Below are 24093 nucleotides of genomic sequence, written 5' to 3' on the forward strand. Positions count from 1 at the left end.
CTCCTTCATTGTCTTAAGTTTCATATTGTAAGTGGATGGAATAACGACCACAGAAACAACACCCTGACAGTGCTGAGTTTGTTCCTGCATTTGATATCGTTTGAAAATTTTGACAACTGGCCAGGCGCCGTAGTTCACACCTGTAATCCCAACACTTTGGGAGGCCAAGGCAGGTGAATCACCTGAGGTCAGGAGTTTGAGACCAGCCTGGCCAACATGCTGAAACTATTCTCTACCAAAAATACAAAAATTAGCCCGGCGTGGTGGTGAGCACCTATAATCCCAGCTATTTGGGAGGCTGAGGCAGGAGAATTACTTGAACCTGGGAGGTGGAGGTTGCAATGTGCAGAGATTGTGCCACTGCACTCCAGCCTGGGTGATAAGAGCAAAACCATCTCAAAAAAAAAAACATTGACAGCCAATTTTTTTTTTTTCGAGATGGAATTTTGCTTTTGTTGCCCTGGCACGATCTTGGCTCACTGCAAACTCTGCCTCCCAGATTCAAGCATTTCTCCTGCCTCAGTCTCCAGAGTATCTGGGACTACAGGTGCCTACCATGATGCACAGTTAATTTTTTGTATTTTTAGTAGAGATGGGCTTTCACCACGTTGGCCAGGCTGGTCTCGAACTCCTGACCTCGGGCAATCTACCTGCCTTGGCCTCCCAAAGTGCTGGGATTACAGGCATGAGCCACCGTGCCCAGCAATTTTTAAGTAATTTTCAGTGAGAGAGATATATATATAATTTTTAATTTTTTTTTTTTTTGGAGAGATGGTCTTACTCTGTCACCCAGGCTAGAGTGCAGTGGTGCTACCATGGCTCATAGCAGACTCATCTTCCTGGGCTAAAGGGATCCTCCCTACAGATGTGTGCCATAATGCCCAGCTAATTATTATTTTTTTTTTAACTATTAGTAGAGATGGGGTCTCACTATGTTGCCCAGGCTGATCTTGAATTCCTGGGCTGAAGCAGTCCTCTTGTCTCTGCCTCCCAAAGTGTTGGAATTACAAGTGTGAGCCATCACACCTCACCTAATTAAATTTTTAAATACCTGTTTTCAGATATGACCTTATATTCCAGAACTCTCAATTCTGTAGTGGCCATAGACTTGGCTCAGTTTGATCTTAAACTCTGACCATTTGAGGTTTGTCTGTGTATGCAGCACATCTTTATGGACTGTGGCATTGGGAATCTGCATTATAAAGCAATTATTTCTCATAGTAAAAGGGAAAATGATAGATAGCTGGGATTAATGTGCAGGTTTTCTGATGAAGATATGTCCTCATTTAAAATTTAAAGCTGATAGGACTGAACTAAGTCCAGGCTCAGTGTTAGTGATCAACTTAATAAAGGAGTCTTAGCTCTCAGCAATAGAAAACAATGATCAGGGAGAGGCATCCTAGTGTGTCCTTGTGGGATTACAGGAGTTTGATAACAGTAGAGCTTAAGGTCCCAACACAACTTGTCAGTCTGGATCTACATCATCAGCTTGTTTTGACGATGTCCAGCACTGAGGTTTTCCCCAAAAGTTACTACTTTCCTATCTGGTGTGTTAGGTTTAAAGTTCCTCGCCTTTCTTATGAATGACTTAATTGACCTTGGCCTTGTAAGTTTCCTGAATAAACTGCTGAATGTTGAAAGTAAAGGAAATCTGAAATAAAACCATCCTGCTGGAATGAAAAGCATAGTTGGCCCTGTTTTGCGGGGCAAGCAAAGCAGTGCCTTTTTAAGGCTTTTATTATTATTATTGTTGTTGTTGTTGTTATTATTATATTATTTTGGCTTAGGCTAATGAGGTGGCAAAAGTGAGGCAAGGCTGAAATATTTAAAATAAGTCCTGACAATTCAGCTTCTGTAGTTTCTTGGTGTGTTAAATAGCCTTTGTTAAAATGTACAACAGCAGAACTGGTCTGCCTTATGACTTTGGTTTGTATGGTGGTTTGTGATAGTACCAAAGCCAGTTTACCCCAAAGGGATTTTTAAATCCTAGTTGACTTTGACCAAGCCTGCCCTTTTTGCTATTTGCATAGCCTAGGGTCAGGCTGGGCAACTTTGAGGCCTGGCTTTGGGACACTAGCCCATTGCTTCAGTTACTGCTTCAGCCCCTAACTGAGGATTGGAAAGTTCAAGTCAACTGTATTGGCCCAGTTACACTCGTGTTTGACACACAAGGCAGGATGCCAACTCTTTGGTCTTTTCTCCACCCCAAGTGAACTAGATTTTTTGTTTCCTTGGTTGAAGAGCATCTGGAATTAAATTTTAAAAATACCATGTAACCTATCTCCATTCTGCAGTTTAAGTTAGGCTGGAAAAGCAGCAGCTTTAAGAGGGTGCAATGGCTCATGCCTGTAATCCCAGCACTTTGGAGGCTGAGGTGGGTGGATCGCTTGAACTCAGTTCAAGACTAACCTGGACAGCATGGCAAAACGCCATCTCTACTAAAAATACAAAAATTAGCCAGGCATGGTAGTGCTCGTCTGTATGCCAGCTACCACGAGGCTGAGGTGGGAAGATAGCTTGAGCCCAGAGGCAGTTTTACAGTGAGCCAGGATTGCACCACTGCACTCCAGCCTGGATGACAGAGACCTGTCAGAGCCAGACCCTGTCTTCAAAAAACAACCGCTTTAAGACCTCTGTTGGTATTGTGTACTCAAAAAGGAAGACAAAGACTTCTATCCAGCTGATTTTTGAACTCAGACCTCTTTTGCAAGGTACCAAACTCTGACACTACTCCAGAGACAATATGTATACTAGATGCTATTTCTCAGCTGATTCAGGCAGACACAAACTGAACAGAACAAGGACTAGAACTCATAGTGTTAAGTTTCACACATGTCCCCATAGTCCCCAAATGCTCCTTCTCCACTCCAAACTTCAGAGCCAGAGACAAGGAAGATGATTGAGTTCTGTGTAAGAAAGCAAAGGTAAAAAGAAACGTTATTTTTGGTATATTGACAAACTGACAAGTTGAAGGTTGTGGGTGCCCTTCACTTAACAGAGGGGATCTGTGACAGAAAAATAAGGCTTAACCACTCATGGTCATGAAGCACGTAGGTTATGCTACAGACTTTCTATACTTGGCTGGGAAAATGACTCCCAAAGCAGATACCAGTCTAGTACCTATGTTTGTATACAATGGCATACCAATATGGAAACAGGCTTCTAACGTTGTTGCTCTTGGTCAGTGCCTGCAGGATGAGGTAGTGGACTTGAGGGTGATGGGGATGTTGATTTTTTTTTCCATAAGGAACTGTTTGCCAAGCAAATGTGAAAAGGGGCTGCAAGGTTTGGTTTAGCTGGAAGTTATAAAAGCAGAGATGAGGCCAGCTTGACAGGGCTCTATGGAAAGTGCTTCCCCTGTTCACCTGTTTGTTGGACTAATTATTACTCAACTTTCCCCAGTAAGGGTGGAGAAATGTCATCCATGGAGGCCAGTCTTGATGACACTGAAGCATGTCTCTAGATCATGATTTTTCCCTCCATAGTTCACTATTCTATTTTTATTGATACTGAAACAGCCCCACCTTCATTGGTGGGGAGAGGTTCATGCAGGCCAGAGGTTGAAAATATGGGTTGTTTTTATCTCCTTAACATGAGTAAGATGTAATGAAGCCTCCAATTGCTGAAGTCAAGACAAAGTAAGCTTTCCCACACCCACCCAAGTCAGTCACCCTGCATGCACAGTTTGGTCCTTTGTTAAGCCTAAGTCCTGTTTGGCTCCCAGCCTTCCACCAGGACCTCTTCTCACTTTCTGCCTTAGGTAGATGGCTAGTGGTAGTAGCCCTTCCACAGGCCTTGAGTCCTGTCTTCTTCCTGCCAGGAAGAGGCTGGAATGTCCACTCTACTTGCCAGCAGAAAAAGAGGTCAGCTCCACAGCAGTGCTGACCAACTTGGCGCCATGCCCCAGCTAATCAGCACGATCCTAGACAAAACTGTACATCTTTCTAAGGGGGAGGAGCTGCTAACAAAAATTTTTTTTTTTTTTTTTTTTTTTTGAGACTGAGTCTCGGTCTTACCCTGTTGCCCAGGCTAGAGTACAGTGGCGCAATCTCAGCTCACTGCAATCTCCACCTCCTGGGTTCAAGCGATTCTCCTGCCTCAGCTTCCCGAATAGCTGGGATTACAGGCACACACCACCATACCCGGCTAATTTTTATATTTTTAGTAGAGTTGGGATTTCACCATGTTGGTCAGGCTGGTCTGGAACTCCTGATCTCATGATCCGCCTGCATCAGACTCCCAAAATACTGAGATTACAGGCATGAGCCACCCTGCCCAGCCAACAAAAATATTCTTACTCAGACCAGGGATGACACTAACAAAGGGGTTAAGAGGAATTTTTCAAATCTCTAAATCTTTTAAGTTAAAAAAGATTACAAAACAAGGTAAAAGTTACAGACTAATAACTGAACAAAAATACATAGTCATGTGCTGCATAACATTTCATCAATGACATCACATATGTAATTGTCCAGTAAGATTATAACACCCTGTTTCTAGTGTACTTTTTTTTTTCCGAGATAGGGTCTCACTTTGTCACCGAGGCTGGAGTGTAGTGACACAGTCTTGTTGAGAGTACAGGTATGAGCTACTGCATCCAGCCTATACTGTACCTTTTATTTTTAATTTTTTCAAATTTTTCTTCACTGTGGTCTTCCTCCATGCACCTTTTCTATGTTTAGAAATACAGGTGCTTATCACTGTCCTTCGGCTGCCTATAGTATTCAGTATAGCAACATGCTGTACAGGTTTGTAGCCTAGGAGCAATAGGCTGTAGTACACAGGCTAGGTGTGTAGTGGGCACTATCATGTTAATTTTGTGTAAGTACACTGACAAAATGGTCTAACGAAGCATTTCTCAGAATGTATGTTGGTCATTAACATATGACTGTACATACGTTTCTAGAAAGGATATGAGAATATTAAAACTGAATTTTACTTTTCAGTTTTCTACATATAATTTGTTTTTTAAATTATTGGTATGAATTAATGTTTTTCAAACTAACTTTTTTTTTTTTAATTTTTTTTGAGATGGAATTTTGCTCTTGTTGCCCAGGCTGGAGTGCACTGGCGTGATCTCGGCTCACAGTAACCTCTGCCTCCCAGGTTCAAACCATTCTCCTGCCTCAGCCTCCAAGTTGCTAGGATTACAGGCGCCTGCCACCACACCCAGGTAATTTTTGTATTTTTATTAGACAGGATTTCACGGTGTTGGTTAGGCTGGTCTTGAACTCCTGGCCTGAGGTGATCCACCCACCTCAGCCTCCCAAAGTTCTGAGATTACAGGCCACCATGCCCAGCCTCAAACTAACTTTTAGTTTTGCTTTTCTCACCCCTTTACGTGTCTTGGTTTTATCTGGCCTACAGACATTAGTCAGTTCCTAATTAGGCAAGAGTTCTTTTTTGATATGACCAAACCTTTCCAACTGGAGGCCGGGGAGTCAGGGAGAGGCTCTTATAAACTGAGATATTAAAAAAATCATCTTTTTTTTTTTTTGAGACAGAATCTTGCTGTCACCAGGCTGGGAGTGCAGTGGTGCCATCTCGGCTACTGCAACCTCCAAGTTCCTTGTTCAAGTGATTTCTCAGCCTCCCGAGTAGCTGGGATTGCAGTCAAACGCCACCACACCCAGCTAATTTTTGTATTTTTAGTAGAGATGGGGTTTCACTGTGTTGGACAGGATGGTCTCAGTCTTCTGACCTCATGATCCACCTGCCTCAGCCTCCCAAAGTGCTGGGATTACAGGCGTGAGCATCATTATTCTTAGAATTCTATTCCACTCCTAAGAACAATTCTGAACATGACTAAAGTAATATCATCACTAAAGGACACCTGAGCCAGGTTACAGAGTGGTATCCAGTGGATGATTTCACAGCTTCCATTAAGGGGATCATAGCTTCTACTCCTAAACCCTGTCCAATAATCTCACAGAAGAGGCCAGGAGCAATGGCTCATGCCTGTAATCCTAGCGCTTTGGGAGACAGGCAGGCAGATCACTTGACCCTAGGAGTTTGAGACCAGTGTGGGCAACATAGTGAAACCTTGTCTCTACAAAAATTAGCCAGGCATGGTGGCATGCACCCGTAGTCCCAGCTAGTTGGGAAGCTGAGGTGGGAGGATGGCTTGAGCCCCAAAGGTGGAAGTTGCAATGAACTGAGATCATGTCACTGCACTCCAGGCTGGGAGACAGAGCGAGACCCTGCCAATAAAGAGTGCTGAGTGTTCATTCCTCCAGCATATACTAAACACCTGCCCTAACATGGGCATTTGGAAGTTCCGGCATCCATGCAGAGACCTTAAAGCATTACAGTTCTTCATAGGCTGGGTAGTTGAGCATTCTGAGGGAAAACAGATTCTAGCTCCCTCAGCAGGGGAGGTTTTTCAAGGTTCTAAAACCTGGCTTCCTGCTTCTCTTTAGTGGTCCTGCTGCTGGTTACACAGTAGTGCTTGTCACATGTTAGTTGCTGCTATGGGTTTCTCAGGTTTTCATCCATGACTACACTCCGATGCTCTGCACCCCTTTGGCAGGTGAGGCCACTAGAGAAATAACAGCACAATTGAGTTTAAAAGTATAGTTTGTAGCAGGTGGACAGGTAAGGAGCTGGGTTAGGTGACACCTCGACGTAGCCTAGCTGTATGAGACCAAAGGAACTCTGGATCCTTCCTGAGAGGACTGAGCTGACTAACTCTATGAGGTACACACTGCATAATGCCTGCCCTGAAAGTTTAATACAGTATTTAAGACTTGCCCTTTAAAGTTCCTCATTGTCAACCTCCCCAGTTCTCCACCCATCTTCCCATGTGAGCTCTGCCTTGGCCACACAATGGCCAGTCCTCCCCACAAAAGTCCATTACCTTTATTCTCAACTTAAATTCAAAGTGGGGAAAAAATTGCACTTGAGAATGAATCATCCATTTTATTTTATTTTATTTTGTCATGTGCTCAACAGCATCTCTTTCTCTCTCCCCTCTCCCTGGCAGGTCACAAGAGATAAATTAAAAATAAAATCTACAAGGAAAATAATTTATAGCACTCCTAGGTTCACACCTTCTATCCCTACTGCTCAGTTATGAACCCCCTAACTGGGAATCAGTGCTCTCCTCCCCTTACCCCCATTTCACTCCTGCTTGTCTGGGGCAGACAGTAGTACTCCAGAGCCCAGCAGGGGTGGGGGAAGCAGTGGCAAACAGTTAAAGACATTGTGGTCCTGGAATCATCTGGCCACCTTGGCACTCCCATGTCTGCCTCCCCCAGGCAGCCCTCCAGGAGCCTGTGCTAAGCTGGGGCTGTGGAGAAGCTGCCTGTGACTGACAGCTTATGTGTTTGGGGTGGGGAGTGCTCTCAGCCTGTCACATGCACTTCTCAACCTTCTAGAAAGAAACCCAAAATAGAAAGACGACGACCTCGGGACAGAGGAGAAAGATCCCAAGTGTTCACACAGTTACACGGAGTCTTTATGGCAAAGAGAACATTTAGCAGCTTTGAATATTGGGGCATCTCCTTTTTACTCAACACAAGCATTCTAGACCCTATAAGTGAAACAGGGCACAAGCCCTAAAAAAATCAAAGCGCCAAGAAATTCTAAGACTAGTTTTTTTGTTGTTGCTGGGTTGTGTAATTTTTTGTGTTTCCCCAGTGACAAGCCCAGTTGTTGGTAGGCAGAGGCCCTAGGGAAGGGTCACTCCCCAATGTTGTGCTGAATCCTGCTTGGAGGCTGCTGCACTAAATCCTCCCTCTCATCATTCCCCTGCCTCATAGCAGTCCCCGAAGAGGAAGGCTGCAGGCACAGTTCCCAGAGCACTGCCAGCACCCTACCCCAGCTACAGAAGAGCTCAGGCAACTGGTGAGGGGTGGGGAACACAAACACCAGACCCAAGGAGGATGGCATTCACATGCAGGCTCTGATGGAGACAGTGGGAGCCTCAGCTCAGGGGTGGCTAGAGTATGGAGGGAGATGGAGTGGCAAGGCAGTGAATGACATGCGTGACATTGGGGCTGCTGCAACATGGGGCCACATGACCCTTTCCTGCTCACTCTTTGACCCTAAATCTCCAAGCCAGTGTTGGGGCCCAGTGGCTCCATTCAACTGAAACATTCCAGCCAATGATACCCGAGAGCCTCCCCTTCAGGGATGCCAAAGTGCAAGGAGCAAAAAGAGTTAACATCGCCCCTCCCCACCCCCACCCTGTGTCTGTGTAACCCCCTGGGGTGAAATGGGGTTTATCACCAGTGACCTAGGCCCACCAGAGTCACTCAAACCTGCTGCCTGGAATCCTGGCCAGAGCCAACCTTAATCTTCCCTCTGATTTTCTTCCCACTGATTTTTGGGGTTTCCTTCTCTTTGCCTCTTTCCTGGAATGAAACTTTCTGCCACCTTCCCTTCCTCTCACAGGTCCATTCCTTCCCCTTTGTCGGCCTTTGCTCCACATAGCTCCTCTACCTCCAGCAACTCCACCACCACCCTTGCCTCACAGGAAAGTGGTAGGGTGAGGACCCTGTCTGTCCAAATGGTCTGGCTACTTCCACTCCACACAAGTGGAGCTGAGCCAGCCAGTGCCTGCGCCCGCCTCTTCCTGTACACTGACCCGCAGTCATCCCATCTGAGAAGATATATTGGATAAGAAGGCATTAAAGTTCCCGCTGTAGCTGTAGGTCCAGGCCCAGCCCTTCTCCAGTTTCGGTCTTGGTGGGCATCAAACCCCCTTCCTCCCCAGGCTCACTTTCTCCGGTCCTTTGGCTTCCTCTCCTGCCGCCGGGCCTGCTGGTCGGCCATCGTGCGAGGGATGAGGAGGACACTGCCGTCCCCAGCGTACTGGAGCGCATACTGACTAGGTGAGTAGGGTCGCCCATTCTCATCCCGCAGCCGCCCAAACACCTCCTGGTACAGGCTCTGGACCTTCTGCTTCATCTGCCGCAGGGAGCGCAGGAACTCCACTTTCTCCCGCAGCAGCCGGGCTTTATCACGCTGCAGGTCCTCCACATCACGCTCCAGATTTAAGATGGTGTCTAGCTTGCGCTTGCGGCAGTTCTGTGCCGCCATCTTGTTCTTGCCCCGGCGCCGGATGTCTCGGATGAGGCTGAGCTGGGCTTCGCTCAGCTGGTATTTGGACAGCAGCTCATTGAACTCCTCCACAGGCAAGTTGATGATTTTGTCATTGGTGAAAGGAATCTTCATGGCTCGGGCTCGGTGCTCATCCCGGCTCATCTGCTTGTCCAGGAAGTCAGCCTGCTTCTCCTTGCTGCCTTTCTTGAGGGCACTGGGTGGTGGCAGGTCGGCTGAGTCCAGGGCACTGGGTGCCATGTTGTATGTGTGGTTGTGGCCCACATGCTCCAGGTAGGGCAGGCAGGAGAGCTGAGCCGGATCCTGGTAGCTCATGCGGCAGAACTTGGAATACTCAGGCTGGTAGCCCACAGCACCCTCGGCCTCTTCCAGATCCAGGGTCTCAGAGTCAGAGCTGTAGCCAACTGCACCTTCCTCAGAAAAAGAGGAAGACGCAGAGGAAGAAGCAGAGGAAGAAGAAGAGGAAGAAGAGGAAGAGGAGGAAGAACTGCCTTCAGAGCTGCTTAGGGAAGAAGGGCTATGGCTGGAGTCTAAGGAGAGGCCTGAGTCAGAGTCAAATTCCTCCTCCAGCTGGGAGGCCTGCACAGGGTTAAAGCCTTCTTCAATGGCCAGGTCCATTAGGCTAATCTCATCCAACATGGCTTCATCTAAGAGACCCCCCAGTGGGTCAGGCAGCTCTGGGCCTGCCGTGTCATTGGCTGTGCCATTGAGCTGGGGTGGAAAGAAGAGCCCTGTTAGGTTGGTGGAGCCGAAGGTGGAGTTGAGGCTGGTGGAATTGCTGGGGACCAATGGGAGCAGCGTGGAGCTACTGGCCACAGGCAGGCTTTCCACCTCCGGGCTGAAGAGTAAAAAGTCCTGGCTGCAGCCCCCCAGGGACGCCTGATGCAGGCTGACATTCTGATTGATGGGAGTGTTGGGGGCAAGGCTGTAGTTGGTGCTCAGTGGATCTCCAGAAGGGGCATTGTACAGGATTTCACTTGATGTGTTCACTTCCATGGCCTGGGAGGGGAGAAGAGCACCACTGTTGACTAGGAACTGACTCCCTCCCCTGGGGCTCACACACTGCAGGCACCCAACAGAGGCACAGCTGCTGGGTATAAAGGCAAAAGACTAGAAACCAAAGCCCACAGTGTCAGCTCCTGACCGAGCTTCATCCACCAGGCCTGGTAGAGAAGGGTTCTTCCATGTAGGCTTGACCCTAATGTAGGACTGATCAGCTTTTCCTCATTTTTGGCTAGACTCCCCCCATCTTGGAGGGAGAGGAAGAAAACACTACCTTGTTACTGCAAAATCAACACAGTTAAAAGAACACCCAGACTTACGTCAGAAAACCTAGTGCACCACTTGCTGTGTGACCATGGGCACATCATTTAACCTCTCTGAGCTTCAATTTCCTCACCTCTGAAATAGTAAAGGCTGACTAGATGATCCTGAGGGCCAAGTGAGAGAATGCTGGCTGTAAAGCACCATGTGAGTGTCAGCTATTATTAATGCAGAACCTTGGAAGCACTCAGCAAAGTGCCTATTTGCCTGAAGGAAAGGAAGAAGGCACACCCAGGAGGCAGGCCCTGATTAGGAAGGCTGAGTCCTGAGGGTTTATTTAACCCAAACCCTACCTGTCTCCCATTTCCCACTGCTCCAAGGACACACCTGGACAGGTTTCCTCTCAGTGTCCCCACTTTCCCATGGATCAGAGACAGAGACTCTCTTTCCGCAGAGATGGAAAAGCAACCGAGTGCTAAGACACCCTGTGCAAAATCCAATACCTGTTGGATACCTGTCGACACCCTGTTCGACAATCCTACCTGCATTTCCATGATGGACATGAGATCTTGCCACTGCTGTTCCAAATCAAATGGTGACTCTGTCCCAGTCAGGAGAGGAGACAAGAGGTTGTTTTGAAGATCTGGGGGCTCACTCTCACTAGGCACTGCTTCTGTTATGCTGGAAATGTCTGCTGGAAACTAGGGCAAAACATAGAGGCTTTAACGAGGGGGAAGGAAAGACCTTGTGCCTTCCTCCCAGAGACTACCACCTGGAGTCTGTTTCTGTTCTTCCTTCCTCTGTATTTACCCCCAGCAGCCAGGACAAGGCCAGAACCAAGAGCTGGCCCTTCAGCCATGAAGGGACACACCAGGTACAGGCTGCCCTGCTCACTTGGTGGGCTCTCACTGGAGTCCTGCTCACCTCAGCATTCTCCCCAAAGGGGCAGGTAGCTTCCAGCAGCCTAAGGCACTCTTCCAGGGACAGGGCCGTCTGGTCCTCCCCACTAGGCACCTGTGGCAACAGGAACTGTAAGTCTGACTGGGGCCTTAGCTGCCTAAGGCTGAAGCTTCTTTCTCAGAGTGGGTAAAGGTGTTGAGTCTCCCTCCCATTCCGAGGCTAATGGCTGGTCCCCAGTCCCAAACTCCCAACAACAGAAGGGAGAGTGGAAGAGGCCTCAAGCAAGCAGGAAGATGCTAGATGCTCTGCCTCCTTTGAGTTGTCTGTTGCCAAGGCCTGGCCCTTCTGCGTCTGCTGCTTTCCACTCCCCTTTCCAAGACTCAGCCACTGGGACTGATAGACCCAACCCAAAACAGAAATTCAGGTCCACCCCACACACAAACTGTCTTCCCTAAGGGAAGTTTCTGGAAGAACTCCAGCCTGGTTTTTGTCAGGGGAGAAGGGACAAGAAGAGAGCCCAGTGAGCAGAGGTGATGGTACCTGTTCAGGGAAGCTCTCCCCAGTCTCTCCATCCACTAGCAGGTTCCGTGCCAGAGCTTCCGCGCCCTCGCCTGCCCAGCTGTCCTGCTCGCCTCCATCTTGCAGCTCCTTCTCCACATCCTGCTCCTTCTGGCGATGACTATAGTCAAAAACCTCACGCCCAGCCCCCAAATCAATATCCTGTCGCCAAAGGATGTCAATCAGATCTATGTCCTGAAAGACAGATCACATGACTTTAGCTCTCAGGAACCTGGGTCCTTTCCTCATCCTGCCCCTCAGAGGTTCCCTCCTAGTGTCACCCCAGCTAGTCCTGCCTTTACCCCCTGGTCCCTCTGCACCAGCAAGTGCTCATCTATTTCCAGACACTATCCCCTCACCACACAAAAAAAACCACTAGCAAAACCATTAGCATGACTATCACCATCAAGGTGGGAATGATTACGATGTGGACTGAGACACACCCGGCTTTCAAAAGGCAGGGCCGCCTCACCCCTACATAAAGAAAGGGAACCTCAGGAGACACCTCTCGCTTTGGGAATCAGACCCCTTAAAATTTGGTTTGGTGGAAGCTGGCCATGGCAAGCAAGAGCAAATTGTCATGCAGAACTGCTTAGCAGTGGCCAGGCTTGCATCAGCCTTGTGGTGCCATTTCATTTGCATAAAGGGGTGGGGTAGGCTGGAGAGGAAAATCCCTGCATTTCCAACCACCTGATGCAACCAATGACAACGCCATGCTGTTTCCAGCCCTTCCTACAGCCATTCCCCATTCCCCAGCTGGCAGCAAGAGTAAGGCTGATACCCACAACTACTCAACCCCAGGCTCACCTCAAGATTCATCCCTACCAGAATTCCCACTCTCAGATGATCCCCAGGAGGGGCATCCCACCCCTGCCCAGGCCAGCCTGTATCCCCTCACAGCAGGGCTCTCACTCCCTTTCTCACCACACCCCAGGACTCCAACTCCCTATCAGTCAACCCACTCAAGGACATAACCCCCATCACTGCTCAGCTACAACTGCCACCTTGGCCACCAAAATGCCCCCCTCCCTCTCTGCCCTGGTGGCTTGTGAACAGTTGCTGCACCAACTGCCACCCCCACTGCCAACAGCATAGAACCCCAATAAATAGAGCTATTTGGGCTTCCTATATATGGCACCCCCCTGTAGTCATGCCCTCCCCAAAAGCCTGAAGAAACCCTAAAGTGTTGCCTTCCATCCAGGGGATAAAATGGGGGATAAAATGCAGACACACTTTACAGAAAGCAATTTCCTTAGATCAGACCCACCTCCTCCCTATCTCTAAGCCGGTATCCCTCTCCCATTAACCCTCCCTGACCCTAAGACCTCCCAGATGTAATACACCCTTTAGTCTCCCCACATACACCAACCTGAACAGAAGCCCTGGACCCAGGAGCAGAGGGGGGCTGGGCCACCCGGTGACCAGCCAGCAAAGAGTTAAGGGGCCGGCTGCCTTTGGCATGGCCCCCACCACTGTGAGAGCTGCGGTCCAGGCGGGTCATGGTCTGCGAGATGAGCCCCAGGGCAGCCGGTGCCGGGAAGCCGGACAGGGGGCTGCAAGGAGCTCTTGGCTTTCAGGGAGCACACCAGGCTGGAAGGGTGGCCCCTTGCTAGCTCCGAGGGGCCTGAGGAGGGTGCCCCGCCCGTGATGCTGCCTGGGCGGCCCAGCCCAGCCCCCTTCCTCCATCCTTGAGCAGCCCCCTCCCACCTCAGAACCCCAGTTCCACTCAGGCGCCCAGCTGCCCCCACCCTGAGCTCACCGCAGAGGCTGCAGTGAGATGGGACTCCCACCCCATGCTCCGTGCTCAAGCTGCAGAGGAAAGCAAGCTCCCTCCTGGGCCTATCCTCCCGCTCCTCCCTCTCCCCCTCCCCACGCCCCCCAAACTTGTTACCTAGGCTGCAGCAAGGAGCCAATCCCCTCCCCCTCCCACCCCGCAGGTCACTGCTGAGGCTGCAGAGAGCCAATCCCCTCCCCCAGGTCAGCAGCTGGGCTGCGGAAAGAGCCAATCCCCTCCCACTGTCGTTACCTAGGCTGCGCAGAGAGCCAATCTCCTCCCCCAAGTCTCCGCTGGAGATGTGGAAGGAGCCAATCCCCTCCCACCGCCTGTTACCTAGCTGCAGACGGGAACCAATCGCTGCATCAGGGCAGCTGGAGAAGCTGCCGCAAAGAACCAGCCCATCCCTGGGCCGCCTCCGTCTCCTTGAGGAGATGCGCCCAGGGGCGGGCAGCCCCACCCAGCCCAGTCAGTCAGCTGGGGTGGCGCAGTGAGAGCCCTGGGGGAAGGGGTGCCACTCTCCTCCCTCCTGTCGCAGCTTGCTCATCCAGCCCACTCAGGACTGGGCAGACACTCCTCCCCAGATTCTCTGGGAATCTAAATTCTTTGCTGGAAGTGGAAGGAGTTTTCCCATTCCTCAGGAAGGCAGCGGCCAGTCTCAAGGCCAGGGACTCAGGGTCCAGGCTGGGCAGGAACTCAGGGCACACAGGCCCACCATAAGTTTTGTCACCCCAAAATAGGCAAGACTAGGGAAAAAGGAAGGCCATTTTTCACAAATGCAGCAATGTCACAGTGCTGGCCAGGCCTTGCCCTAAGCAAGAGGAGGGGAGACAATAACCCGGAAGCCCTTCACTTAGAAAGACGGGTGCTCGACATTCTCCTGGCCACAAATGTCCCCATTCCCCTTTTACCCCGGCTTTGTTCAAGAGCATTCTCTGCCTGATCCCTGGCCCACATCTCATCCAAGCAGGAAAGAAGCCCCTCACAGACTCAGTTATCACAATTCAGACTCCCTGGATTGGTGTCTCAAGGGGAAATTTAGCTCCCTCCCCACTGCTGCTCCCTGGAGCCTAAGGTCAGGTCAAAGAGACAGTATGTTCTCTCTGGTCAGTCTGCTCCTAGCCTGAAAAGAGCTGTAAACAGGCCACCCCCCTGCTCTGGGCAGAATGCCAATCTCAAGGGGAATCCTATCCCTGACAAGGGCCTAGGCTATGGCTGTCCATAGAACAGGCCTGGCAGCAGGAGAGCACTACCACCCCAGGGATAATACCGGTTCCAGCAGTGCCTGTCACATGCTCTGGACCTGGGTATTTTTATCCCTGAGTTGCTGAGGAAATGTTGTTCTAGACACATAATAATCCTCCCTTCCCCCATACCCAGCCTGGGCCCCTAATGCTGACCCACCCCACATCCCAAAGGGAGTCCTAAAGGCCTAAGATAAGGAAAAGCACGACCTTCACCAGGGCCAAGAAACAGAGGAAGGGAGCATCAAAGTCCCATCCCATCCTGCCCCAACCCACCCAATTATGTCCAAAACATCCCATCCCATTCCCATCCCAAAAGGAACTGATATGGAGCTACCCCTGCAGGGTTTCCAGGAGCAAACTCAGTTCCACCCATCCCTGGGGAGCTACACTGGGGTATGGAGCAGAGACTGGGAAGCACACTTTAGAACACTGTGCCAGGACTGGAGCCCACTTGAACGAAAGGCAAAGGGCAGGCAGAAGAAAGGTAAAGTTCCAAGTGGTCCTGTCAGAAGCTAAAATAAGAAGCCCTGAAAGCTAAGAATGTTCCTGGCTCCTGCGCTCAGATAATCCTAGTCCCTCTCAAAGCAGGTCCAGTATGAGCCATTTGAACACAGAGCAGATTGTCTCAGTCCCTACACTACTGACACTTGGGGTCAGACAAATCTGTTGTTTGGAGGTGTCCTGTGCCGTGCAGGATGTTAAGCAGCATCCTTGGCCTATACCCACTAGGTCCCAGTAGCACCCCCACCCAAAGTTGTGACAACCAAAACTGTTTCACCATACTGGCACCTGCACCCTCACAAAATCACCACTGGCCTAGAACAAGCCATACTCTTTGACAGTCACTAACAGTCAGAGAACTGAGCTCAAGAAAAATCTCCAAAGCAGGGAAGGAGGGAAAACATGATCTGACCTGGCAGGCAGAGGAGCCAATTTCTGCAGCATCTGTAAAACTTTTTACATTCCTCCACATAGCCACCTCCAAAAACCCAGTCAGGCATTTTCCTTCCCTAATGGCCAGGGGAGTGCAGTAGGCCTTTTCCTCAGCCCCTTAAGGCTGGGTGGCAAGCCAGAGCCATACAAACCCACAACTCAAAGCAATCTTATCATGGTGGGGCAGAGGCACCAGTAGCCATTTGCATCTAAAAAGGCAAAGAACGGCATCACTTTCTGCCCAGAACAGTATGTCAGGCATGTGACAAGAGCTAAGCATCTCTTCTGACAGTTCAAAGCAAGTTGACTTGGGCAGCAGAAGGCAGTTTCTCTTCTAGCCCCCAGCCTTCTTTTCCCTACTCTCTGCAGTGGGCCTTTAGCAAAGAAAGGAAGCCCTGGCCCTCTCCTGGCCAAGAATAACTATTCAAATCTACCCCTTGGCTCAGGCCCAGGAGGTCTAAATTATCACACAATACAACAGGCCTGACCACAAGAGGAGAACTTCAGGGTATGTCTGTGTTCTGATGTGGGGGGAGGTAAAAGGCAACAGTCCATAAAGTATTTGTGTCTTAGCAACAGATGTACACTGCATCAAAGCCCATCACAACATGACTCCTCCCCCACCCCAGGCCTCAAGCAGTCATGCTGAAATCCAAGCAGTAAACACCCTGGCATGTGTAGGAACCTCCCCCACTGCCATGACAGTACATTTAGTTAGGTCAATGGTTCAACACAGGAAAATGCTCCCAGCTCCCAGCCCCCAGTCCTAATGTCAGACAGTTCAGCCCATCCCTACACAAGAACAGCACCTGAGGCCCCACTGGAACCTGTCTGGCTCTTTACAGGGCTGAGGGTTGTGACCACAATTCTTCAGGACTAGCCCACCCCCACCCCCAAATCCCAGGCCCCACCCACCCACCACAGGTCCACTAACCTCTTTGGTTAAGTCTCCACTGACTGGAGGGGCAACAGCCCCCAAATCCTCCAAATCTTCACCGAATCCCTGTTCCGTTTCGCTTTCTCGAACCCCGTTGTCTGGGCCTGTCACATCTTGGAGGCCACTGGAACTCTCGAGAACGAGGCCTGAGTTGGGCTGACTGCCAGAGACAGACCCCTCTGGGTCTCGGTGAACCAGCCAGGCATTTACCTCAGTGGTTGGCACCTGGAACCTGTCCAGGGCCCTCACCTGACTGAGGAGCCGCCGGGCAGTGAAGTAATTGTCCAGGTCTATGCTCTTGGGGTGGATACCATAGCCATCCAAGGTATTCCTCAGGTTGTGGAACTGGGTTTGAGTATAGGCAGAACTGGGCCCCAGGATGATCTCCCGGAGTGGGGGGAGCTGTGAGGTCAGGTAAGTATCCACGTCCACCCGTACCCCAATCAAACTTAGCAGAATGGTGAACTGGAGAAGTCCTTCCGTTAAGTATTTCTTCAGAGAAAGCATTGCTGAAGGACCAGAATGTTTATGCTTTTTGGTTTTTAAATATTCCAAAGGATAAATCAAGGCCACTGCTCTGCTGCTTCAGCCAGCAGGTTACCCTGCTTGGTGCCAAACCCCGTACCCAACCCTGGCAGAACACAAGGGCTGAGCTCCCTGATGGCCCCAGAGGAAAGCACACCCTGTGGAGCCAAGGCCAAGGCCACACTCCAGACAACATTCACCTTTCCCTTCTCGACACCTCACTTCTGAAAGTGCAACTGTTCCTAACCCAGTCCAGGCCCTCACGGCCCACGTGACTTACTGTCGCCACAGTCCACATACAGTTACTTCCTCACTCACATTAGTTGTCCTCTCCGTAGAGTCCACTGCAGGCTGTTCTCAGGAACAGCTGATGGATTTTTTTCCTTCTCCCTCTTAATGTTTATTTTCTTTGGCTGGAGCTACAGGCCTTTTGTCTTGGATCAGAGTGTCCCGCCTCCTCCACACTTACCAGGGGGGTTTCCAGAGAAACCTGAAATAGGAATCACAAAAGCAACAGGGTAAGATTCCATACTTTTCACATCATGATCAGGGTAGGAAATCTTCACAGTACAAGGCAGAAAACACATTCAAAGGTCACTTTCACTTTCTTTCTTTCTTTTTTTTTTTTTTTTTGAGACAGAGTCTCACACTTTGCCCAGGCTGGAGTACAGTGGTGTCATAATCTCCACTCACTGCAACCACCACCTTCCGGGTTCAAGCGGTTCTCCTGCCTGAGCCTCCCAAGTAGCTAAGATTGCAGGCGTCTGCCACTATGCCCAGCTAATTTTTGTATTTTTTGTAGAGACAGGGTTTCACTATGTTGGGCAGGATGATCTCAAACTCCTGACTTCAGGTGATCTGCCCGCCATGGCCTCCCAAAGTGCCGGGATTACAGGCGTGAGCCACTGTGCCCGGTCTAAAGGCCACTTTTAAAGGAAGAAAGGACTACTTGCACTCTCAGAAAAAAAAACAACCCAAAATATAGCAACCGATCATAGACATAAGAACTATAAAAGAAAGGTACTGATCACAAAGGATCTCAGTTACTGTATATTAAATGTGCACTATTCTAAAAGGTCACTTTCTTTGGATAAGCAGACAATGACCAGGGCATCTAAAATATCTTACACCTTTGTCTTATTTACCAGCCCTCCTCCCTGCTACAGGAGCATTACCCAGCTTCTATTTTTACATGAGAAGCCCATTTCCTGTCTTAAAAGTAAAGTTGGATTTTCACCTCTCAGGAGAAAAACCATCTATAACAGTTGTCTTTTCCAGTTCAAAAAGGTGAGTATTAAAGGGTAAGAGTGTGAAAGGACAAAAGGACAATGTTCAGGCCACCACTTCACCCTGAAGAAGAAAGTCTTTTGTTTTCTGAACTTTGAAATCCGATTTCCCTTTCCTAACCTCAGAACTTTAAAGAAAGAAAAGAAAAAGGCTGGGTGCCGTGGCTCACGCCTGTAATCCCAACACTTTAGGAGGCCAAGGAGGGAGGATCACCTGAGATCAGGAGTTCGACAACAGTCTGACCAACATGGTGAAACCCCGTCTCTACCAAAAATACAAAATTAAGGCCGGGCGTGGTGGCTCAAGCCTGTAATCCCAGCACTTTGGGAGGCCGAGGCAGGTGGATCACGAGGTGAAGAGATCGAGACCATCCTGGTCAACATGGTGAAACCCCGTCTCTACTAAAAATACAAAAAAATTAGCTGGGCATGGTGGCGTGTGCCTGTAATCCCAGCTACTCAGGAGGCTGAGGCAGGACAACTGCCCGAACCCAGGAGGCAGAAGTTGCGGTGAGCCGAGATTGTGCCATTGCACTCCAGCCTGGGTAACAAGAGCGAAACTCCGTCTCAAAAAAAAAAAAAAAAAAAAAAAAAATACAAAATTAGCCGGGGAGGGTGGCCCATGCCTGTAATCCCAGCTACCTGGGAGGCTGAGGCAGGAGAATCGCTTGAACCCAGAGGCGGAGGTTGCGGTGAGCAGAGATCGCACCATTGCACTCCAGCTTGGGCAACAAGAGGGAAACTCCATCTCAAAAAAAAAAAAAAAAGGAGAGAGAGAGAGAGAGAGAGAGAGATGGGGGCCTACTACGCAGGACTATTCCATCCAGAATTTGCATAGGCAGGTTTTATTTTCATTCATATGACCTTCTGAGCCAAAGCAGAAGGATATGGCCACGTTCTCCAGCCAGCCTGCCCAGTGCCGAGGGGGTAAATCTGCTTCTGGTCTCCACTTTTGAGCTTCTATTAATCTAACAAACCAAGACATATCTACCCCTCTCCTCTCCGGCGAAGTGACCCATCTACCAACACACACACACACACACACACACACACACACACACACACACACACACACACCACACTCCCTCTCAAGAGTAAACACAATTGCGACCCAGAATTCCTGCTTACGCTACACTCCCGTTCTCACGCAATTTATTACTAAAACCTCTCAAAAGCCAATTAAGTTCGAGAAACTGGACAAAGTCCCTTAAAAATCGAATTTGGAGCACGTCCCTGGCCTGAGGCTGGTCCCACCCTGCCCGGATACCCGAGTCCGGCTGAGACCAAGTCGCCATGCCCACTCTCGGCTCCTGAGCTTCCAGCCTCCTGGGGCGGCCAGCGAACAAGTGTTACTTCCCTGGCCTTGACCCACCCTTACAGCAAACCCCACCCCGCCCTCCGTCCCGATGGCCCCACCCCACTCCCAAGTCTGGGTCTCACACCACGCCTTCTCGTGCCCTCAACCCTGCCCAGTCCATCCCACCCCGGAGCAAGCTGTCCTCGGCCCCGCGCGCGGCCCCTCCCTGTCAGGCCCAGGGCCCGGCTCCGGCGGGAACCCCGCTCGGCCCCCGCCTCCTGCGCCCCAGCACCATCCCGCAGCCCGTCGCCCCACAGGCCTCCGCCCCGCGGCGCTGCACCCCTCCCTTCCGGGAAAGAAATGTGCCCGATACCCGCTGCTGAGCTCGGCGTCCGCCGCTGCCGCCACAGCAGGCCCTCAGCCCGAGACCCGGCCTCGCCGCCGCCACCGCCGGCCGGCCTAGAGCTCCCCAGCCTCCGCTTCCCTCCCCGCCCCCTCCTGCCACCGCACTCGGAAGCCCGCCCGCCGCAGGCACCCTAGGAACAGTTTCTCCAATCAACGGGCCGATACGGTGACGGTCGCCGGATGTCCTTCTGATTGGCAGGAGAGAGAGCCCAATAGCTGAGTGTACCTCCTCATCTCCGGGCCCGATTTCCCAAGACTGACATAATTTCAGGCCCAATGGGTGCCTAAGCCCGCCCCGCGGCGTGGACCCACCAATGAGTAGGGCGAAGGCCCTACTGTCTGGCATTCTGGACCCCTCGGCCGCGCGTTCGCGGCGGTTGGTGTTAGCGGGCTGGGCATCTGGTGAAGTGCCCAGACTGGGCGCTTCCAGAGCTTTCTGTGGCCGGGCAATGAGGCCCTAGGGCAAGGAATGGGAGGTTGTATCGCTGTCGATGTGCGGAACTCCCCTCTTGAGGGTTCCCACAGTGACTTGCAAAAGTCCAGTGAGACCCTAGAGAGCTAAGGCGAGGCACGAAGCATGTGGTTCTTGGGGTTGCGACGCTCGATCCGCCATCTTGGGTGCTGGCGGCGGAAACCAAACTTCCTCTCGGGGCGAACCTGGAGAAGCCACCTCAGGAGTGAGGGACGGTTGCGCCTCATGGCTCAGGCAAGGGTACCTTCGCGGGAACAGTCCTGCGGACGATTGCCATGAGGGTGGTGGGACGTTGGTGGTGTGAGAGATGTGGGGTGACGGCGATGGAAACACTCCAAAGAGCCCCCCTCGCTTGGCCCACCTCCAAACTCATCTAATCCCACGGAACTTAGTCTTGCTTTTTAAGGGACGTTTCTCAGTTTCCACTTTCTCCAGTCCCATCTGGTTATATTTTCAAAACACGTTTGTGACTCTCAAACGTTAGGTTATTCCCAGCATCACTTGGGGAGCTTCTAAACTTAGGAATTCCGAGGCCCCACTAGAGAGTCTGATTTTGTGACCCTGGAGTGGCGGCCCAATACCCGCCTGCTGGGGTGATTTTAACGCAGCTGATGCGAAGACCCCATTTAGGGAATCATTGGGTTAGCGTTTGCAATGCTTTGCTCCCAGCTGGGGGACAAAGAGGTGTCAACTCAAGTTCTGTCTTCTTGGAAGACCCCATAATTTATGGGTCAGTCAGTCCCTGAATAAGGACAAGGCCAACTGATAACCCAGTAAATGATCGAGCCCATTTTGTGCTTGCAGAGTTAGGAGGCTTCCTTTGGGGCAGTTTACAGATTAAGTACTTTCACTGTGTATAAACATACACCAGCAACTACTCATGGAATTCTTAAAAAACTTCGGAGCTAGTTTACCGTTTCAAAGACTAACTCAGAGAACATGTCTTATCTATTCCAGACTGGACTCGAACTCCCGGACTCAAGTGATCTTCCCACTTAGCAGGGACTGCTGGACACCTGTCTCCCAATAAATACTTGAGTATTAATGACTTGAGGACTAGAACTTTGTGCGTTAACTGTTACAACTTAGTAGACACTCAAATACTGAGTACTTGAAACTCAAGCAGGCAGGCCTGTGATATTCCTGTTAAAAGCAGAAATTAGCCGGGCGCGGTGGCTCAAGCCTGTAATCCCAGCACTTTGGGAGGCCGAGGCGGGTGGATCACAAGGTCGAGAGATCGAGACCAACCTGGTCAACATGGTGAAACCCCGTCTCTACTAAAAATACAAAAAATTAGCTGGGCATGGTGGCGCGTGCCTATAATCCCAGCTACTCAGGAGGCTGAGGCAGGAGAATTGCCTGAACCCAGGAGGCGGAGGTTGCGGTGAGCCGAGATCGCGCCATTGCACTCCAGCCTGGGTAACAAGAGCGAAACTCCGTCTCAAAAAAAAAAAAAAAAAAAAGCAGAAATTAACCACACCTTGGAGGATGTATAGTTTTGAAGGATATGGCATGTCACCAATAAAATAGAGCATTCAGTCCCTGAATTAGACAATGAAGATAAAGACGGGTATTGTGTAATAAAGGAGGAGAAATTTAGGTGTGGCCATCAACTCTAAAAATCAAGAAGGTTGAGAAATAACTGTAAAACCATAGAACTGGGCTGGGCTCAGTAGCTCACAGTGGCACCTTGGGAGACGGAGGGGGGAGGATTGTGTGAACCTGGGAGACCAGCCTGGGCAGCATAGTGAGATCCCCATCTCTACAAAAACAAGCCGGGCCTGGTGGCACACATCTATAGTCCCAACTACTCAGGAGGCGGAGCGGGGAGGTTGAGGCTGCAGTGAGCTATGATGGTGCCAGCCTTGGCAACAGTGAGGTCCTGCCTCAAAAAAATCAAAACAGTTCAAAAATACAAAGTCTCAACTAAAGTACAGTGTTTAAATACAAGATGATTTTGAGAAGGTGAGTGGTTTTGTTTTTTTTTTTTGACACAACAAATGCAGAACCGTTTTCAGCCCTAACACAATTCAAACTAAAACTGGGCAATCATTTATTTATGTGGAGTTTCCTGCATAGCCATTTCACAAAGGTGGGCAGAAAAAGGGAAAGAGTTGCAAGGGCCGAAGAGAGTAAAGGTATAGAGACAAACTCAATTGCAACAGTAGGTCTAGGCCTGGCAGAGTGTGGGCGCCCAGGATATTTGATACTCCATGGAATGTCTTCCATTCTGTCTAGAGTTCAAGATCAAGTCTGAGCAGGTGCAAGCTTCTCAGAACCTACTGATTAACCTTGTAAAACCCAGGGTGTGTCCTTCTTCACCCAGGAAGCCACCCCTCTCCTTTCCCCCCACACTGTCCCCCTCCTGTTGCCTGGGACAGCTGTTAATAGGACAATTACCCAAGAAGCAAAAGAAGAATCTCATGCTGATGTGTCATCAGTCCCGGTATATCCATTAAATCAGACTGAGACCACTGGAAAAAGTGAGCGCATGCGCAGGGCTCCCTAAGGGAAAGGCTGGCAGCCATTGTAAAACTAGGCCTTGCCCCTGCGACTATAGGCTGTGTAGGAGAGAGGAGAAGGCAGTGGAAGCCAAAAAGAGAGTTAGGTCTAATGCACAGGGATTTGGGGCCAGCTAACAATAAAACATACACGGAAATCCCCACCCTGGGAATAGCCGTGTCGACCGACCCAGCTTCCCCTGTAGGAAAAGCTGCTGCTGCCACCAACAGGCAAATCCATCCCACAGTCATTCCTGGAGGATGACACATGCCAGGAATCCTCAGAGAAGGGGCTGTGGGAGGGCAGGCTGGCTGGGGCTTCCATTTCTTCTGGAACAGTGAAATTGCTTTTTTCCCTTAAAGGGAAACCCAGTCTTTCTGCCATTCTGGTTCCCCATTATCTTTCCTCTAAAAATGTCTCTAAGGCAAGGCACAGTGCCTCACACCTGTAATCCCAGCACTATGGGAGGCCCAGGTGGGCAGATCACTTGAGCCAGGAGTTTGAGACCAGCATGGGCAACATGGGGAAAACCCATCTCCATAATTTTGAAAATAAAAAATCCAGGCATGGTGGTTCATGCCTGTACTAGCTACTGGAGAGGCTGAGGTGGGAAGGTCACCTGAGCCTGGGGAGGTTGAGGCTGCAGTGAGCTATGATCACGCCACTACACTCCAGTGTGGGCAACAGAGTGAGACCCTGTCTCAAAAAAAAAAAAAGAAAAGAAAAGAAAAATATGTCTTTAAGTGTTGCTAATCTATATAAGTATTTCTTACTCTCCAAACTCATCTAATCCAGGGGAATAGATTAGATAGATGATTGCCTGAGATTTCCTTACAATCCTGAGATTCTAGGATTACATCATGTCCATACTAAATGTTAGCATGTTTTGCAAAAAAAAAAAAAAAAAAAAAAAAAAAAAAAAAAAATTCAT

At 50.0% G+C, this 24093-nt stretch overlaps 1 protein-coding gene and 1 long non-coding RNA gene across 4 annotated transcripts; one reads left to right on the forward strand and one right to left on the reverse strand.

Annotated features, from left to right (window-relative positions):
- Nucleotides 1–6905: 6905 nt before the first annotated feature.
- On the reverse strand, nt 6906–20283 carry NFE2L1 (NFE2 like bZIP transcription factor 1). Of its 3 annotated transcripts, none has more exons than XM_039475856.2 (6): nt 20157–20283; nt 16673–17690; nt 11767–11979; nt 11251–11340; nt 10869–11027; nt 6906–10062 (listed from the first exon to the last, which is right to left on the reverse strand). In XM_039475856.2, the coding sequence occupies exons 2-6, from the start codon at nt 17180–17182 to the stop codon at nt 8719–8721; spliced, it is 2316 nt and encodes a 771-aa protein (XP_039331790.1). In that variant the 5' UTR covers nt 17183–17690; nt 20157–20283; the 3' UTR covers nt 6906–8718. The 3 variants fall into 3 exon arrangements, with proteins under 3 accessions (XP_039331790.1, XP_039331789.1, XP_039331792.1); XM_039475855.2 differs by lacking the exon at nt 20157–20283 and adding an exon at nt 19754–19852; XM_039475858.2 differs by lacking the exons at nt 11251–11340; nt 20157–20283 and adding an exon at nt 19754–19851.
- Nucleotides 20284–20523: 240 nt separating this feature from the next.
- Nucleotides 20524–21708, forward strand: LOC104651916 (uncharacterized). The gene is made up of 2 exons (XR_012514644.1): nt 20524–20894; nt 21618–21708. It is a non-coding gene; the product is annotated as an uncharacterized LOC104651916 (long non-coding RNA).
- The last annotated feature ends 2385 nt before the right edge of the window (nt 21709–24093 follow it).

This window comes from Saimiri boliviensis, chromosome 17 (genome assembly GCF_048565385.1).
Source record: "Saimiri boliviensis isolate mSaiBol1 chromosome 17, mSaiBol1.pri, whole genome shotgun sequence".
Classification (NCBI taxonomy): Eukaryota; Metazoa; Chordata; class Mammalia; order Primates; family Cebidae; genus Saimiri; species Saimiri boliviensis.

Bases quoted from the DNA above. Each gene is read 5' to 3' on its own strand.
- NFE2L1 (XM_039475856.2), bottom strand. From the start codon at position 17,182: ATGCTTTCTCTGAAGAAATACTTAACGGAAGGACTTCTCCAGTTCACC. The intron at 11,980-16,672 runs GTTAGTGGACCT...TCTGTCTTTCAG, and splicing joins GTGGAGACTTAACCAAAGAG to GACATAGATCTGATTGACAT. The intron at 11,028-11,250 runs GTGAGCAGGACT...GTTTTGCCCTAG, and splicing joins CCTTTGGGGAGAATGCTGAG to TTTCCAGCAGACATTTCCAG.